This window comes from Arctopsyche grandis, chromosome 4 (genome assembly GCF_051622035.1).
Source record: "Arctopsyche grandis isolate Sample6627 chromosome 4, ASM5162203v2, whole genome shotgun sequence".
In the NCBI taxonomy this organism is placed as follows: Eukaryota; Metazoa; Arthropoda; class Insecta; order Trichoptera; family Hydropsychidae; genus Arctopsyche; species Arctopsyche grandis.
Window position 1 is genome coordinate 19,030,082 of NC_135358.1, and position 19,760 is coordinate 19,049,841.

Here is a 19,760-nt window from a genome sequence, read left to right on the forward strand (position 1 = left end):
GTCCTCGCAGTGTGTCTCGCCTGCTGGACCGACAACGGTTCGAAAATGAAGAGTTGGAAGCACTCTACAGACGATATGCGCTCAAATTGCAGAGAGCTTCGGTTTCAACAGCGCTGGGGCTCGTGCTCGTGCTGGCTACCTGCCTGGGGGCGCTCGGAGCCATCTATGCGCGCGCCCCAACCCCCCAGAGCCTCTGGTACGGGGGCGGAGCCGCCTGGTGCGGGGCTCTGCTCCTGGCCGTGCATGCAAGGCCGGCCAGCGACTCGCGTCTATCGTGGGCCTGTAGGGGTGCTCTCGCCGCTGCAGCCCTTCTGGCCGTGGCTGGACTTTCTGCCGGAGCCGCCCGGGGCAAAGCCGCCGCCCAGGGCGCCTGGCATGTCGTATTTGCCGTATTCGTCGCTTATGGCATGCTACCAGTGAGGGGGTGGGTTGCAGCTCTTGTGGGATTGCTACTTCCACTGGCTCACACACTCACTGTCATCTTCCTGCTGATGCCCACTGACTTCCCCAACCTCGCCTGGCAACAGGTACATATATGTATTTTAAAAATATATTTTTTCCCATGATGCCGTCACAAGTTGCCCCTGAGTGACACCTATGGGATTCAACTTGGACATATATTTATTTATTTATTTTAAACATACCATTGTGGCATAACAGGAATTCCTAAAGCGCCACAATGGTCAAAAAATATAACACAAAAAAGAAAAAAAACAAAATAACAATTAAACATAAACATAAATACATTCATACATAAACATAAAAAATAGCATTTAATAATAACAGATAAAGTAAAAATATCAAATAAAATATAGCATAAGGAATGCCTTGCACCTACAGCCAGTTTCAATAAATATGTAAGAAACAACTACAAATACAAAACATCCCTGTAAGGCCCAAATGGAAGAGAGTTAATCAAAATTTCACTCATAAATCACAATCAATCATGAAAACAATGATGAGCGCAGACTACCAGATAAATGGGTTAGAGTAATTTCCGACAATTTACGCTCACTAAGGTGGAAAATATCACATTCAGTCTCGGCAGCAACGATTTCATTAAGAAGTCGGATAGCCCTTGGAATAGGAGCCATTCGAAAAAGGACTGTGCGGGCAGGAGGTACAGCCAGCAAATGATGATGTCTACCACGCACATAGTGATATATAAATTAATAGATTATAAATTCGAAATCATATTCAAATAGTGGTGACATAGTGGGTACGGTGATTTTGCCAATTTGATCAGGAACCGTTTCAGCAATGAAATTTAGATAAATTGGCAAACTCTGATAGGAAACGATCGACTTGTCACAAATATCCAAGTCTGACCAGCAACATTAAAGATTAGCACGGGATCGAACCCGGTAACCTCTCAGTGCTAAACATAAATGCACCAGCAGTTTCGAAATATTTCTGCAGTGCTACCAGCAGCACTGCAGAAATAATTCTGAATACATTCATTTCCATCTAGGTCAACCCAGGGCTTCTTGGGAACCTCTCGGTGGGTAGCATCAACGCAACTGTCAAGCTATGCTGCTGACTAATATTTATAGGACTGTAAGTAAGAAAGTACATCTGTAGTGCTGCTGGTTGGATTTGGATATTGTGACTCCAGGTCGATCGTTTCCTATCAGAGTTTGTCAATTTTCTCTGATTTCATTATTGAAACGGTTCCCGTTTAAAAAAAAATTGGCTATAAATCCTTCCTACCTACTATGTCACCACTATTTGAAGTATGATTAATGTACAATAAAATGTATATACAATTCATAGATGTCTCGTTAGTTTTTCAGTGTCTCGTAATTATTATTTTGATTCTTTTCTTTTCTGTTATATTTTTGACCATTGTGGCGCATTAGGAATTCCTGTAATGCTACAATGGTCCAAACTTTAAATAAATAAAATAAGCGTCGATTTGAGGCGTTCTTGGCATAGGGAAAATTCAATTAAAAAAAATTGTATATCTTGCCTAATGTTCATTATGAAATATAAATTTCATAATAAAATTTATAATATTGATTTTACTCTCCAATCTTGATACTTGTTTTAACATTCTGGTACATACATATATATTTACTTTCAAAACAGTATGCTTTCATGTTCTGAATCTAGTTAATGCAGTACAAGTGCATGAATGCGGATTATCAATATTATTCATGTTAGGGTTGAACTGGTAAAACGTGTATTCAGTTTCAATTTACTTTTATGTGTGTATTCCGGTTTTTTTACATTGAAGAAGAATTGAGATGGTTCTTCTTAATTAATATTCCATAATTTAATAAAATTTGTTCGCTAATTCTGTAATACATCCATCAAAGATATTTTTCCGGACTTTGACTGGCGAATTTATGCACGCTCTGATGGGTCAATAAGTTAATCAGTTTAATTTTTCTATATTGTCTCTAATCAAAGGCACGACCGACGGCTCGATTTCCCGATATGCCGTGAAATCGCGTTTTTGAAATCCTGTAACACTATTAATGTCACCCTTTGAAGCGATCTCGTTTCAGCCGGTTAGCCCCGTTTTCGGTTAACTGGTTCAGAAACTTATGCTCACTCTTTAACTGCGATCCGACGCTCACCCGAACGACCCTTTCATATGATAATATGTATAATTATAAACACACACAACACCACGTTCGTTTTCTAATTTTATCCCCCAGCAATAATATTTGTATATAAATTTCTTTGTGGAAACACTGCCATGTGAAGCAATTGTCGCATTGAAATAATGCTATTTAACGGGATTGCAGATGATCGCAAACGTTTTGGTTTTTGTGTGCGTGAACGTCGTCGGAATCCTGATGCATAACCTAATGGAACATGCACAAAGACGAGCTTTCCTAGACACCAGGAATTGTATTGCAGCTCGCTTGGAAATGGAAGATGAAAATGAAAAATTGGTAAAATCTAGCTTATACACATTTAAACCAATAACACTGAGCAACAAAAAATATTACCAGAGTGGAGACTAACCAATCTTTACTAAGTTTGATCCACTGAATTCGAATATGATAATGATTTTTGTTGGTTGGTGATCGTTTAATCTAGTATTGTTGTGCTCAAAGTGAGTATTGGAATCAATAGTCAGATATTTTTTCTATTGATTGTGATTTTTTATTGTTTTAAAATACTGGTAATTGATTTTCTAGCTAATTTTAAAAGTCAAAAATACATATTTTTTTACGGATGGCAAGTCCGCCACTTACGTGCGTAAGTGGCGGACTCTCGCTTGCCGTCCCGCTTGCACCAACGTTTCTGGTGTACGCTCACGGAAACTGAACGAAAGTTAGCAATTACCGCTCGAGTTAGTACGTTTAGATAAAAATAAAAAAAATATAGAGATAGAAAACCAATCCTTCTGAACGTGGTGAAATAAAAAACTGACCAAAAAAATGCAAAATAGCACAGAAAAAATCCGTAAAAAAAATTTATATTTTTGTCTTTTAAAATTCATTATAAGTATTTTATAACAATAAAAAATCACAATCAATAGAAAAAACATCTGACCATTGATTCCAATACTCACTTTGAGCACAGCAATACTACATTTTGAATTAAAGACCGCAAAAGCAAAAAATCTGTAAAAAGTGCGCATTTTTTTAAACGCTCATATCTCGTTAAGGACACCCAAACAACAAAAATCATTATCATATTCGAATTCAGTGGGTCAAACTCAGTAAAGATTGGTTAGTCTCTGCTTTGGTAACTTAAAAACGTGATTTTTTGTTGCTCAGTGTAATTAATTAGTATTTACTTTACTTGTACGTATTGTATATGTTTTAGGAAAGACTATTATTATCAGTATTACCACAACATGTTGCAATGGAGATGAAAAATGATATTATATCACCTGTCGAAGGACAATTTCACAAAATTTATATACAAAAGCATGAGCAAGTCAGGTTAGTCTTCGTTGTATTGACGAATTGACAAATTATTTCGTATAAATTGTATTATTCAATGTTTTACATTGTTTTCTAGCATATTATTTGCTGATATTGTTGGTTTTACGGTTTTGGCATCACAATGTAGTGCTCAAGAGTTGGTCAGATTGCTCAACGAACTCTTTGGTAGATTCGATCAACTGGCCAACGTAAGTATCATACAATTCATACACATAATATGAAAATTTATTTTCTTTGTATTCATTTTTTTTATACTTTATAGGATAATCATTGCTTGAGGATAAAAATTTTGGGAGATTGCTACTATTGTGTATCAGGATTGCCAGAACCTCGGTCCGACCATGCCAAGTGTTGTGTAGAAATGGGACTGGATATGATCGATGCTATTGCGTGAGTGTTTAAGCATTGTTTGTTGTTTTTTTTGTAAAGGGAAGAAAAATTTATGCAACGTTTTTGATTGTAGATCTGTTGTGGAAGCTACTGACGTCCAATTGAACATGCGTGTGGGTATACATTCTGGACGTGTATTGTGTGGAGTGTTGGGATTACGTAAGTGGCAATATGATGTTTGGAGTAATGATGTCACGCTGGCTAATAATATGGAGGCTGGTGGAGAACCTGGGTAAGTTTATTGAATCATGCAAAATGATTTTTGTTTTATGCGTATGTTTTTAATTAAATTAATTTTCAGTCGAGTACATATTACTCAAGCTACTCTGGAATATTTGGGAGGTGCTTACGAAGTGGAAGCAGGGCAAGGTAGTACAAGAAACGCATACTTGAGGGACCATAGTGTCACCACGTATTTTATTGTTCCACCTCCGAGACGAAGGAAGGTAAGATTTCTTCGTACACTCAATTGTAAAATATGTATGTGACGTATAGTGTGATTTATTAATACTATTTTTACTATCGGTATGTGTGTGTTTTCAGATGTGCCTTGGTGGAAACATGATAGGTAGTGCCGCAAAACGAAAGCTTTCGTTTAAAAATGTTTCAAATGTTGTGGTCCAATTACTACATTCTATTAAATTTAACGTCGACGTACCTTTTTCGAATATGGCCGCCTCGCCTCAGGATTTGAAAGCAAATGCTGCGCGAAAGGTATACTTTTTTAATTATGTAGTGCAGACGTTGTATTGTATTAGATTGAGTCTCGATTGAAAAGTTGAAGGTGGTGGGTTTTGAAAAATATTTTTGGTATAGATAATGCCTTGATTAACACATGCATGCCCTCCTGAAATAAAAATTATATTTCAGTCAAATTTCTCGATACATAATCTAAGAAAATTCATGTAATTTTCAAATAAACAGTAACACGTATGTATGTGATTTTAAGTCTATTTCAATTTAAAAAAAAATTAAGCCATTTTATATTGATTATATTAAATTAAAATTTCACATATACACTATGAAATATTATTGTATTTATTTTATATTATTTAATTTTGTATGTATAATCATGACACGGTTTTATTTCACTTAAGCTTTTCAATAGTTTCAATTGATATTTTATACACAAGCTTAGGTTTATTGTTTTATTAATATAAATAGTGTTAATATTTATTATTTGCAGATAAGTTCTAATTACAGAAATATGCTTTAATTTGAAAATTTATTTTTGAATATATAGGATAATATGTATTTTTATGTTTGATAAACAGAAATGAGTATGCACATATAATAAAATAATTTACTCAGTTTGAATATTTCAAATAAATGTTTTGTAGACTACATTCAGATTGAATAAGAAATGAATTCTGCGAACACATTTTTTAAGTGCTATAAAAATTATTATCAATATATACATACATAGACTATTAAGCATGTTTAATCGTAATCGCTTGAATTCTATAGGTAATTTGGTATTCTAATTGAATTCGTAAAACTTCAAATTGAAATCCCTTTATACTTTATTTTATTTTAATATTCCAAAATTTATTGTGTACGTCAATTTCAGTTTGGTATGTATAATATTACGTTGATTATAAAAGTCAACTAAAAACAGTATACTCATTTAATTTTGTATTATATTTTTGTTTCAAAAAAAAACGTAGCAAAGAATAAAAGTTATAGCTTACTGAAAATTAAAAATTGCAAGCGCACAAATGCAAACTACTATGTTTATGATCATATGAATGAAGTAAATTGCGTTTGCATCGATTGTTAATTTTCAGCATGCCATATTTTATCGATATTGTGTGTGTACTTCTATACCTATCTAGATGTTAAATATTGTAAAATCACTAAAAGCATGGGTCACTGTTGCATTATAGCTTTTTTATATTGGCAAAATCTAAAAAGTACGTATTATACATATGTATCACCAAAACATATATTCGCGTGATTAAGGTGAAAATTTAAAATATTTTGACAACGAGTTCCCAACCAGATTTTAAAATAATGCTACAAATAAGGAATGTGAAATCGTTTTTGAATAGCGGTGTTTCTACATCAGTATAGAATAAAACTGTTATGTCAATCAAGAGTTTAAATGTGTGTGTATATTTTATATTGTCAGTGTTGATTTGATATATTTTAAATACATATATTCCAACGTTGTTTGGATTGAAACTTATCGTATTTGTAAATTATGTACATACATATTTATGTGTTAATTCAAACAAAAGTCACTGTCGATAATCTTCGATGTGTCTTAATTACAAATTGGGATAAGTTTTCGATGTTGTAAAATTGTATGTTAGTTGGGTATATTATTTTGTATAACGGGCAATGCGTGGCAGGTACTGGATCTTCAGAGAGCCCTCCATGCAGAGCCTGGCAGTGCCGAAGCTGTATTGCCGCTGCGGGCAGTCGGTGTATCCTCTGTGAGTGTGCTGCCCCGCGCCCCCGTCCCCGCCACTGCCCCTGCCCTTCCTGACACGCCCCCGGCCACATTCGATGCCACCATGGCCAACTATGCAACCATTGCACATTCATCGTCGACACTTTACTATCAAACAAACGTATTTATTGGTTTTTTGGTTTATTGCTATTCATTTTTCTTTTGTTTCTTTTTTTTCTTTTTTTGGTTTTGGGTTGGGAGCATTTTACAGTTTTTTGCTAAGAAAATATTTGACTCAAATTTTACAAAGCACTCAATCGGCGAGTTTTGTTGGTTGCAAAAGCGTTTTACAATTATTAGGATAATAATATGTTTATGGTGTGTCATTTTTGCCTGTTTATTTAATTATAATAATAATTTGTTTAGCTTTTGTGTTGTTTCTTTTTACATATGGACTACTTGTGGTAATGGATCTATTCCACAAAAGATTTTTTTTTTACATTTGCAACTTCTCAAGTATTTTTTGTATAAAAGACAAGAAAAACCGTATTAAACAACAGATTGTTTGTATGTACTTATATATTCTTATCGCTGTTACATATTATTTCAAAATTTTGTAAGTTTGATTTGATGGTGTACATAAAAGATTGAGACGTTATTAATGTAAAAAATATCCTTATTTAATATGAAATCCACATAGTTCCACTATGCAGAACTAAAATATATGCTTTTTTTATATTTAATTTTGTTTTGCTTTTTTAATTTGCTACTGTAATAAAATAAATTTAACATGTATAGAATGCATCTTCAAAATAAATAAAAAAAAAAACAATTGAATTCTTTATATTAACTGTTTTCTATTATTTAGTGTTTTAATTTAATATTTCAAAGTTTCAATTATATTTTAAGTCTGTGTAAAATTATTCTGATGATTATGTACTTATATTTAAGTGTTTTTATTTAAACTGTTTAATTCTAAGTTTCTATTTAATTAATATTTTGCATTTTTTTAAATTTGTGAAGCTTCAATGTATTTTATTGGCATAAAATTTACTAGTACTCACTATGTGCATCCGATTAAATGCATTTCATCTAGTAAAGTTGGTTTGCAATGGCTATGCATGAACAAAAATGGTCGTGGGGTGGTTTGTTAATACATTCTCCTATTATTACACAATCTACTAATAAATCCATTAAACGCATGATATCTAACGATACATTTATATGTTCATACTCATTCAATTACAATGTTTCAAATCAACATTTATTTTTCACTAATATTTTTGCATGGATTTTGTTTTCATTTAATACATAATATATAATCCAATTTCCATTTAACAACAATAACAGCATGTATGCAACTTTCTTTTTTATTCAATTTCAATCAATTACTATTCATAACATTTGTTAAATATGTTTTAAAATGTATATTTCAAATTTTACTTTGAGTACTGTGATTATTATCCCAATTAATTCATTTTAGAACAAAGTGACGGATAAATTTAAAAGACCTTTGAAAAAGAGACACTCATCAGTCTATCATCAACCATCTAACAGGGTGAACAAATATTTAGCGCAAGCTATTGAAGCTCGTAGTGTTGATAGAGAAAAATCTACCCATGTTAATTTAGCGACTTTGTGTTTCAAAGATTCCAACAAAGAAGCTCAGGTATGCTTTTAACACTAATGTATATAAATCAACGATATTATTGTTTTAGGTTATTAAAAGTTGTATTTACTTTTAGTACCATGCTGATGTTGATGGCGGTTGGGTAGGATCTCTAGCTTGCGGTTTGGTCGTACTAGTATCCGTGGGATTATTGCAAGCTGCGGTTTTACCCCGGACTACCATACTTTTACTGTTGTTTCTAACGGCATTCGCTTGGTTGTCAGTTGTCCTGATGCTCCTCATGGCAGTACGCTTGAGGTGGATTTTATGGGATATGTCTAGATCTTTCCCTCTACGCCATGCTGTTACTGCATTTACGATTATATTAATTTACACGGTGGCCCAAGTGAATGTGGTGAGTAGACTTTATTTAAATTGTAATATACATACATATATACTATGGATATAAGTATGGCTCGGGGGTTGCTTTTATGTTAAGCACCGAGTGGTTACCAGGTTCGATCCCGTGCTAATCTTTAATGCTGCTGGTCAGACTTGCCAATTTATCTGATATCATTGATGAACCGGGTCCTCCAAATTGGACAGCCATGGCTCTAGCCCAGGGGCCCGGGTTCGCGAGGAAGCCCAGCCCCGAAATATATTTTTTTTAATTTCTTATGAAATTGAGAAGTGTCTTTCGTCTTCGTAGTTATGTTCAAGTAGTAACTTGTCGATGATACCATGACTTCTATTTGAAACTTGTGAAAATATTTGTTATCACTTATCAGGTGATCGTCAATCTTATAACTCCTTAATGTGTATTTTGAAAAATATTAATGAAATGATTTATAATTTCAATTTTGAAACTTTTTTTGGGGGGGGGGGGTCGAGCATGCTAGCCTAGGGGCCCGGCTTGGGATGTACGGGCCATGATGTCACCAATATCTGAATTTGATTTACATATGTACAATATATAAAAATTTATGTACAAGTCTAAATCCATAGTTGTCTCTATTTATTAATTAATTAAATAATTAATAGCTCATTTCGTGTTCTTCAGCATATTGAAATTCAGCGATTAATGTAATAAAAAAAATGCTACAATGTTTGTAATTGTCTAGGAAGGCGCATTGAGGTTTCTGTTAAGCCTTCCTGGTATATATCTATGTAAATAAATAAATAAATTGCTTTTGCTTCCAGTTTACTTGCCGACGTGTGGATTTTTGTGGTGAACAAAATCTCACCAATTCCGAGCAACACACATGGTCTGATCATCGCGCATGTCCAATTCCTCTATACATTTCACTGTCGTGTTGTTTATCTTTACTCGGCGTGGCTGTCTTTCTAAGACTTCCCATAGTCTTGAAAGGAGGTTTGCTCGGTATTATGACTACTGGATATCTATTATTGATGCAGGGGACTCACTATCATTTGTTCGATTGTTATGACAAAATTATTGGGTTGGTATTTTTAGTACTTACAGGGGCTAGACCCTAGCGCCTTGTCCATACAAAGGTATTAGACTTCTCCCTACCTCAATTATGGCACTAGAGAAATTATTTTTTAATATGCTATGGATATCCACCATAGACATGGTTCTATTTTTCTTATACGTTTGTATGGACAAGACGCTGGGGTCCAGCCCTCTTAACTATATCACCATAACAAACCTTGTAAAAAGAGAGCTTTCTATTGTTTAATTGAATTTTAGATCTGTGGTACCATCTGGAGTTGTTTCTTGTGTTGAGGTTGTAGCCTTGGCCCTAGCCGTTATACTACACGCTCGACAAGTGGAGTGGACCGCCCGGTTAGATTTTCTATGGCAAGCTCAAGCTCGCGAAGAAAAACGCGAAATGGACGCGTTGCAGACAAGCAATAAACGAATATTATTTAACTTATTACCAGCGCACGTGGCTACGCATTTCCTCGATAACCAATTCCGAACGAATATGGTAAGTCAACCATTTTTTTGCGTAAATTGATTAATTTGCTAAAAGTGAATATTTTATTACGTATTTTTAAACACATTAACAATGTTTTATCATGATATATCTATGCTATAGATTTTATATGCGTATTTGATTTTTGAAGAATATTTTTAGTTGTATTGTGATGTGTAGTAGATGTAACGTGACAATTTCCGTTAAATATAATATGCATAGCAATCCGTCAGTATTTTCGATTAGATATGAGCATGCTCATAATAAATTCCATTAAAAGTAAACATCATTTCATATATAATATTTAGCTTTTGTGACAAATAATATTTGTTTAGTATTGATTTAAAATATCTGTACAATTTGATAGTAGGCAATTTGACTTAAAAGTATCTTTTTTAAAATTTCCCAATGCATAGAATTTCGTAGATTCCTTTAAAGAATTCATTTTTGGAATCCATCGTTGAAAGTAGAATACATACATACATACATATATTGTTGAACACATTAACCATACAATTTTATTTTATTTTTACATAATTTTGGTTATGTCGTTTGATCATTTATCACTTTGATCTACAATTGTCATCAAATGGTTGTTTATATACCTACATATATATATGCAGTATAATATTTACATATCAAATCAGTGACTCACATATATAAAAAGTTTCCTCGACAAAAGGTATAACGATACAAAGTCTACGACAAAATGATAACGTGACTAAATAATTACGGGCAAAATGTTTTCACGACATAATGTGCACAGACAAAATGATAACGCAACATAATGTCTAAAGACAAAATGATTACATGACATGATAGATACACAAGAATTTCATGTCTTCTTATTTACGTAACAATAACGTTGATTACACATTCGAAAATCTTTACAATCATTATGGTACTTTTTGGAACTCATTATATTTAAAAAAAAAACTAAGTCTTATACAATGAATCAAACGTGCGTTGTACATATTCTAATATTATGTAATTCTGTTGATTATGAAAAGCATTTACAATTGTCGCTGTAAAAAATATGTATAACGTCTATTTTAGTTACGTGTACCTAGGTATGATTAGTCATAAGAAGAAAAAATCAAGCCCACCAAAGGTTCACAATAAAGAAAGTCAAAAAAATCATTGTTTTCTTATTAATACGTAGAATTCGAAACTTCTTATGTTTGTTATTTATGGTTAAATTTCCATTAGACTTGCTTATCTAATATTTATTTATTAATAGTACAAAGGACGTTTATATGTAAATCTTCGTCACCACTCTTTTTATTGAATACTTGTACGTTTTTTTCGTTAAAAAAATTTGTTTTTCAAAGTATGAATGTTTTGTATAAGTACATTATGTTGCGTAATAATTTTATCGGCAGACATTATGTAGCGTCATAATTTTTTTTCCGTTGACATTTATGTCGCGTTATCATTTTGTCGTAGATGTTGTGCCGTTAGACGTTTTGTCCGTAGACATTTTGTCGTGACACCATATAAAATATGTTGTAATTATTTTCCTATCAGTTTTATCAAAATTTTAATGGGAGATTCGTGTGTTGTATAAATAAGTAATTTGAAATTCCATGAATTTGTATTATTCAGATGTTAAAACGGTTCGGTGATTACATCCCAAATGTGAATCGTTACCAGGATAACCGTCATTACAATAATCGCTCGCGCGGGTCTTCTGTCGCATGAAAATTCGTCGTATAGGATAATTTCCATACAGAAAACTGTTCAAAACTGCCCAAATCTCGTAAAAAAAAAGCATTTGCTGAGCAATATTTTGGCAGTTTTCTGTTCGGCAATTTTCCTGTGCGACGAATTTTCGTGCGACAGGAATCCGCGCGAGTGATTTTCGTAGCAGCGGTTATCCTGGTAGCGATTTACATTTGGGATGTAACCCGTTTACCGATAAAACACTATCATGGTGGTGGCAATTTAAAACAAAAATGTGTTATTTTCATATAATGCATGAACAACCAATCAAAACTTTGTGTTTTTGTATTAAAACCATTAATAATGAGGCTGCTGTAGTATTTATTCACATTTTAATATTCTTACAAATTCGTTATTAAACAGCTCATTATTTCAAGTCACGGTTTCATAATTTTTTTTTTATTAATATCACGCCAAACATTATTTTCATGTATTATTATCACTTTGTGACTTAATCCCTGTAGTTTAGGCTTGGTGCATGTTTATATTGGGTGTTTTTGTTTGTGGTGTACTGTACGCGTACAGAACACATTGTCCCAGGACCTGTATCATCAGTCGTACAGCCGCGTTGGAGTCGTGTTCGCGTCCATCACCAACTACCACGAGTTCTACATGGAGCTGGACGGGAACAATCAGGGCATGGAGTGTCTGCGTCTTCTGAATGAAATTATCGCTGACTTCGATGAAGTAACTTTCGTATCTGTAACATGTACGGAATTATTCAGAGTTGCTGTATTTTAAATTATGTTTCGTTTTTTAGCTCTTAGGAGAGGAACGATTTACAGCAATTGATAAAATCAAAACTGTTGGCTCGACTTATATGGCAGCCGTAGGTCTCATGCCTGCTAAGCGAATGACTGATGATGCCTCTTCTAAAAAATATTTAGCTACCTTAGTTGAGTTTGTATTTGCCATGCGAGACAAATTGAAAGATATTAATGAGAACTCATATAATAATTTCATGCTTCGAGTTGGTAGGGTTTTTTTATTATTGAGTAATTTATAATTTTTCTAGTTCGTATAGTTGAGGAAAAAGTAGTTACGTATTTCTATTTATAGGTATCAATATCGGACCTGTCGTAGCTGGTGTAATCGGTGCAAGAAAACCGCAATATGATATATGGGGTAACACGGTAAATGTGGCTTCAAGGATGGACTCTACAGGTTTACCTAATCACACTCAGGTTACGGAAGAAGTATACCAAATTCTTAAAGACATGCCATATCAGTTTGTATGCCGAGGCAAAGTCAAAGTAAAAGGCAAAGGTGAAATGACTACTTTCTTCATTACTGAAAAACTTATGCCAGGTACTGTAGGTCAAAGTCCGACCATGCCACCCGGTATGTCGAATGCTTATGGAGGTGTAGCTACACCATTAGCTATGATTCAAAATCCTAGTCGACGCGTTGCTCCACCACCTCGCATGCCGTCATTGAGAGAAGCTCCAACTTCCCAATGTGGTAATACAAACGGCCACGAAGAAAGTGATCCCCTTCTCCCGACAGGCTCAAAAACGACTAATTCCAATAACAACAAAGGAAGTAGAAGTCGAAAAAATAGTGGTAAAAAAAACGTCACTGAAGAAGAACTTCCGCCACCACCTCTACCACCACATCAAAATGCATGTTATGCTGGTCCACGTTGGCCTCCTCCACCTCGGGCTCTTGTTCCACCTTGGCCTCGACCACAACCCAGGCAACCACTTCCAAGAGCACCACCTTCACCTGCTAGACGTCGAGCTAAGCCGCGTGCTCTAACACGGCATCGTTCTTCGGAGAGTCTCCCAGGAGCTTCATCTCGAAGTCCAAGAATACACTCGTCTGCCGATGAATTGAGTTCACTCACACGATCTCCTAGCATTAGTTCTTCTGATGAAAGCTACTCCCGTACGACAGACGCTTCCCCGTCACCACCGAGAGCATCACTAGCACCTCCACTTCCAGCACCGTGGTTATTCCCCACAGGAGTGCTCGTAGATCCCGCTGGTCCGACGCCAAACAGAGGAGATAGTTGTGCCAGTTTTGAATATATTAGTCGACAAACAAAAGTACCAAATAATATTTTAAGTGATCGCATTAGACATAAAGTTACCAAACTGAAAAGTTCGCCTGGCGAAGACAGATTGCACAATGGTGTTATCACAACCTCGAGTAGAGAAGACGATACTTCATCGAGGGCTACAATAAACCACAGTGAGGTGTCGTCAAAACGAGATGGTTGCAGTCAGACAGATAAAAAAGATGTAACCTCTGCCCATCAGGGTCAAAGAATACCAACATATTCTAGCTCTGGAAGTATTAATAAGCATTCTCCCATGACAGCAGCTAATGTTAAAATATTAAATAATGAAACAAGAGATACATATGTGAAACGCAGTCCACATGACATTGCCTGTGTTCCACCATTTGAAAGAGAAATACAGAAAATTTTAGATGACCAAAATTTACTTAAAAACAACCCACCCAAACCCGAAAGGAAAGAATTGAGATTAGATCTGGATCCAATTAGGAATTGCAACAATAATAATAGTCCAATGCACGCTGTTGGATTAGCTGCTATAACCCAATTAGCTAGACAGCAAGATGAACTAACGAGTCCACAAAGAAATGGTACATGTAATGGTATCATTACTGGACCGATTACAATGAATGGACCCATAAATTCTCCAATGAGACCAAATTCAGAATTTCCCGGAGTCCTTCCTACAGATGTTGTTGTCACTATACCATCACCTAACAACACATTGAATAATATGCATAGAAGGTATTTTAAATTAATTGTTTTGAAGTTCGACACATGTATTTATTAATACTGAAAATAACAATCATATCATTTTTCAGCTATTCTTGTGAAAAAACTGACAATGAGTCATCAAATGAAATTATTGAAGATTGTCATTCTCATCTTCATAATCAAAGAAATCAGGTTGGGATTTGATTTTTGTAATTTTTTTATTCCTATAATGAGTATTTTCGTAATCACTTTGATTTTTCAGGACCACTCTGGAGCCATTACTGAAAGAGGTGTCTTTGGCGAAAGTCAATCGGAATGGAGTTCATCGTGTTCCGAAGGTGAAGCAGACAATGGTCCTGCTGAAAGTACGGGATACATCACCGATGATCCTGCTCTTGAAAACGTTTCAATGTTAAATGAAGCTGGACTTACGGATGCTGAAGGTGCGTTAAGTGATGTCAATTCATGCTATTTCGACCGAGAAGATGCTAGTGTGTCGTCACGGGCATCTTCTCGTCTTTTAGACTCTGAAGCCCTCGTTTCATTGGAATCGTTGAGCGGTGTGTACGATTCAGATGAACCAGCCAACCGTTACCTCGCCAACATTCGCACGATGAGTGAGTCTATCACAAGGAACTTTGGTCAAGCAAATCTCGCGACTACGGACGGCGACAGTGACGCGTAGTAAACTGTGATAGCAACAATTTTGTTACCCTTAATTTTTAATGTTTCACTTTGTATTAAAATGTAAACTTGTACTTTATCAAGTCGTTAAGAAATTTTCATATAATTTTTGTAATTGAAACGTATATTTGAGTGATTAAAGCCATACTTTGCTGTTATACAGTTTTGATGTGGTTGTAAATGTACATATAATTGTATAATATTAAGAATTTTAGCAAAGCCAAGCATTTGAGATAATTTAGTAGTATGTATGTAATTCTATACATTGACAGACTGAGAAAATATATTAAGTAAAGGGGGACTTAAATTTGCTTTATTTTTCCATTGATTATTTACATAAATATCTTTCTTTTAAAATTATTGTGCTATCACTTCGATTTAAGTACATCACATTTTAATTTCCTGGTTATGTTTTTAAACTTCGTTCTTAAAAATGTATTCATGTATTTGCATAGCTTTATTGTAAATCATTTTAACATTCTATTTGAATTATTTTTTATGAAAGGGGCATAAAATTGTCTTTGTTGAAGAGATATTTATTCGTTCATTGTCTTAATTGATAATTTAAAATGAATGTTAATTAAGTGTCTTTAGTATTTGATTCTTAATATCGTATGTACTTAATTTATTATATTAACAAGTTACTAAATTTTATAAGAAAAAAATGGATTTAAATATTTTAAAATGTACGTATTTTGCGAATTGTATGCATAGTATTATTTTTAGACGTTTTGAAAATAATAGCAAATTTGGATTTCTCTTCTCTCTTAATTGTGCCTATGCCTTTGCAGTCTGAAATACATAAAATCCTATTCAACAGTTGTTTGTGTAATACACACATGTTTACATTAATGTAAACTGAAATCTTGGATTTGATACTTTGTCGTGAGAGCACTGCTTTCAATCCTTTAGAATTGTTATATTAAAAAGCATAATACATAGTTGTGTACTGGACACTTAATATTTTATCGTCTGATCTCGAAGGCAGTACAGGAAATGTACATGTATTTGTTACAGATATTACAAAAAAATAATTTATTTAAAGATTTGAACATTTTTATTATTTCATAGAATAAAAAAATTTAGCCCATTATATTCTGTTGTCTCAATGTGGATTGTGCAATTTTTTATATGTACATATGTATATGTAAAATAATCATAGAGAGCAACAAATGGTGACAAAATAAATATTTGTAAATAAATATGTAATTGATTATACAGTGATCTCTACAATTATAAGGTGCTTTCACAGATGTGCAGTATTTTTGTTAATTTGTTTTCGGTTATGATTTTTTGTAGTCTATTTATTATCATTTTTTTAATATTTATTATACATATTTCCATTGTTTAAGAACGTACAATGAAAACATTGATATTATATCTATTTGTAGTGATCGTAACTGGATAAAGTATTATTTTTTCCATAAAAATGTATTAAATCTATGAGATTTAATTTATTTAATATTAAATCAGCCTTCAATTTTATCGTGTAATGAAGGGTTAATATAAAATCGGAGTAACGGGTTTGTATATGTAATTCATTATTCTCGCCATGATCAAAATTTCTATCTATGTAGTAGTTTCGTATACTCTTATCATAATTACATGTATTTTTTTATTATAAATTTATAAATATCATTTATCGAATATCTATTGTGTGCTATCGAACAATATTTACGACAGTATGAATTGTAAACATTTTAATTTTGAAATTTACCAACTTTTTGTATCGCAAAATTTTCTGTTTCGAAAAATCATAATGTATTTAGTCAATTATAGTAGTCGAATAATCTTTCTAAAATTGTGTATTTTGTAAGTGTTATATTGTGAAAAATTGATGAAAATTTTCCTTTTTTAATAATGTTCGATTAAAAAATTACTCAATTGTAATGATGATATTTATTTTGTATTACTACTTTAAATTTATTTTATATATTATTGATACTGCACATCCGTCATTATGAATATTGTGTAATAATATTTTATTTGTTATATTTCACTGTCGAAATATTGTTGTTTTTAATAAAAGCAATATTTATCAAAACCATTTTTTATTTTAAGTTGATTTACTATTTCTAAAGATCAATAATTATATTACTAAATTAAATCAGTCAACCAAAGAGCTATTCAAAGTCGACGACCGTTGGGTAGAATTGTATGGTATCCCTTTTAAATTACACGTGAAAAATTTTCGACCAGATTCAGAAACACAATTTATTTTAAAATTACATGAAATAAAACATGGAATTTATTTCTCAATGCAAAAAATAGTACAGAACATAAATATTTGTCATTCATAGAATGGCGCAGTGCGCCGTGTTGTGATCGGGTCGGTATGGCAACATCGAGCCAACGGCTATATTCAATTGCATCCTTGTACCTGCGTCACAACGCGCACATATTACATATTAAAATCATCGATGATATAGTACATACAAACCTAATACTAGATATTATAATTGCATGGGCTAAATTTTTCTATTGTTTACTAAATTAGAAACTTTGTTTAACAAATTAGAAAAATTCACTTTCTTTCAAAAATAAGAATCGGTTCAAGATCCGGTCTCGTAAATCCAGTCCAAGAGTTCTTACTATATAACAACTAGGGCATCCAATCCTGGAATCCCGGTGTTTTCTGGTACCGTGAATCGTGGTGCTGAAACTAGTCTCAATACCGGGATTACGGTGCTGGCAGAAACTAATATATATAAAATATAAAACAACGTTATATTAGGTCATCCTTTTTTAAAATCAGGATTTTTGAGAATCAGTTGTGTTTCAACCGTCGGTCTGAATACGTGTTCTGGACGCATGCACTCTTCGTCATCAAATTTTGAGCGCCTAAATAAATCATCAATAATGAACCTGGTTGTTAGCATGTACAAATCATTAGATAATATTTTAGAGCCAGATGCAGAAACACATGTAATAGACGACGACCTAGAGGAAGGCGAACTAGAAGTTGAACAGTCCTTGTAAGAAAAACTTGATAAATCAATTAACAAAAAATTAAATTCAAACACCAGATTAATTAAATATAGTCAAAAAAGAGCTTCAAAATTTCAGAATTGATGGTAAGCGTGGAGCAAAGTTCAAAAATTGTTATTATAATTTAAGCTTCATACCACCCGCTAGTGTGAAATCTGAACGTATTTTTTCAGCATGCGGAATAATCGCGACTAAAATAAGATCATCGTTGGACGATGAAACCTTAAACACTTTAAATTTACTTCGATCTCATTTCAAAAATAATAATAATAATTAAATTCAGTACTATATAATAAAAATAACAAATATAATAATATCTAGATACACGTATACTGTGTAATGATTTTTTTTCCTCTTATTTTGTTATTTATACTCTTATTTTATTATATATTATTATCACTAATATTTTAAGTATATTTGTATTTATGTGTATTTTTTTAAATAAATATAAAAATATTCAAATTGAAAAAAAAAAATTTTTATACATTTAATTTCCCGGGATCCCGGCATCGGAAATTTTCTGCACTGGACAATATGTTGCTTATCAAAGTAAAAAAACCTTCAGCTGGTGCATTTTTTCCTGATAAATAGAAACAACATTTGACTAATTTGCCAATATTTTTGTAGGAGACATCAATTTCGCCGAAGAATTTGTATATTTATCCATCTATTACATAAAAAAGTGTGTTGGTTTTATCTCACGACTTACCAGGACAGACACCCAAAAAACCAGTACTGTCCCGATAAAATCAGTACGAATGGCCACCTTACATTAAATATAATAAAGCATAATTGAAATTAACTGTAGCTTAGTGTAAATATGATAATTTACAAAACGTCGCACAAAATTTCAGGCCACCCATTATTATTGTTGCAAAGCATCATTCTCGCAAAATTCAACGACATAACCATTATTAATATCCGAGGAATACTTTGATTTTTAAATGCTTTTAATTATTGCCAAATTATTTTCACAATACATCTTATATATACTTTAACAGCTATTGATCAACTGATCATTTTTTATTTTACAATTTTAATTTAATTTGGTTAGTAATCATAATATTATATTAGTCTAATGTTAATGTACAGCATAATAGGAAAAATAGTTTACAATTCTTATAAATGCTCATAATACATCTAATGCATAATATTAATTAAAGACTCTGTAAAGTCGATGACCCAAAGCAGATTGTGTTTAGGTAATCTGTGTTTATACCTGAAGGGTATAGACATTTTGTTGTAATCACCGAGACTCTTCACAAGTGTGTTAGTATGGTTATTAGTGATTCTGTCATAGAATCTACTGGTTAGTTTGTTAGTAATGTCTGTAACAAACGGAGTATTATTTATGGCACGCAGTTTTTTCAAGTTAGTATAAATGGGTGTG

General features: G+C 33.1%; 1 protein-coding gene across 1 annotated transcript; it reads left to right on the top strand.

Moving 5' to 3' along the window:
- The first annotated feature begins 407 nt into the window (after positions 1-407).
- On the top strand, positions 408-17,423 carry rut (adenylate cyclase rutabaga). Its single transcript, XM_077428570.1, has 18 exons — positions 408-527; positions 2,754-2,903; positions 3,787-3,905; positions 3,985-4,096; positions 4,171-4,298; positions 4,372-4,530; positions 4,600-4,757; positions 4,867-5,012; positions 6,653-6,736; positions 8,177-8,362; positions 8,439-8,717; positions 9,503-9,762; positions 10,014-10,254; positions 12,490-12,651; positions 12,725-12,938; positions 13,024-14,728; positions 14,806-14,890; positions 14,961-17,423. The coding sequence occupies exons 1-18, from the start codon at positions 408-410 to the stop codon at positions 15,381-15,383; spliced, it is 4,731 nt and encodes a 1,576-aa protein (XP_077284696.1). The 3' UTR covers positions 15,384-17,423.
- Positions 17,424-19,760: the final 2,337 nt, after the last annotated feature.

Coding starts and splice junctions, on each gene's coding strand:
- rut (XM_077428570.1), top strand. CDS start 408: ATGCTACCAGTGAGGGGGTGGGTTGCAGCTCTTGTGGGATTGCTACTT. Junction 4,531..4,599: donor GAGGCTGGTGGAGAACCTGG/GTAAGTTTATTG, acceptor ATTAATTTTCAG/TCGAGTACATATTACTCAAG. Junction 9,763..10,013: donor TGTTATGACAAAATTATTGG/GTTGGTATTTTT, acceptor ATTGAATTTTAG/ATCTGTGGTACCATCTGGAG.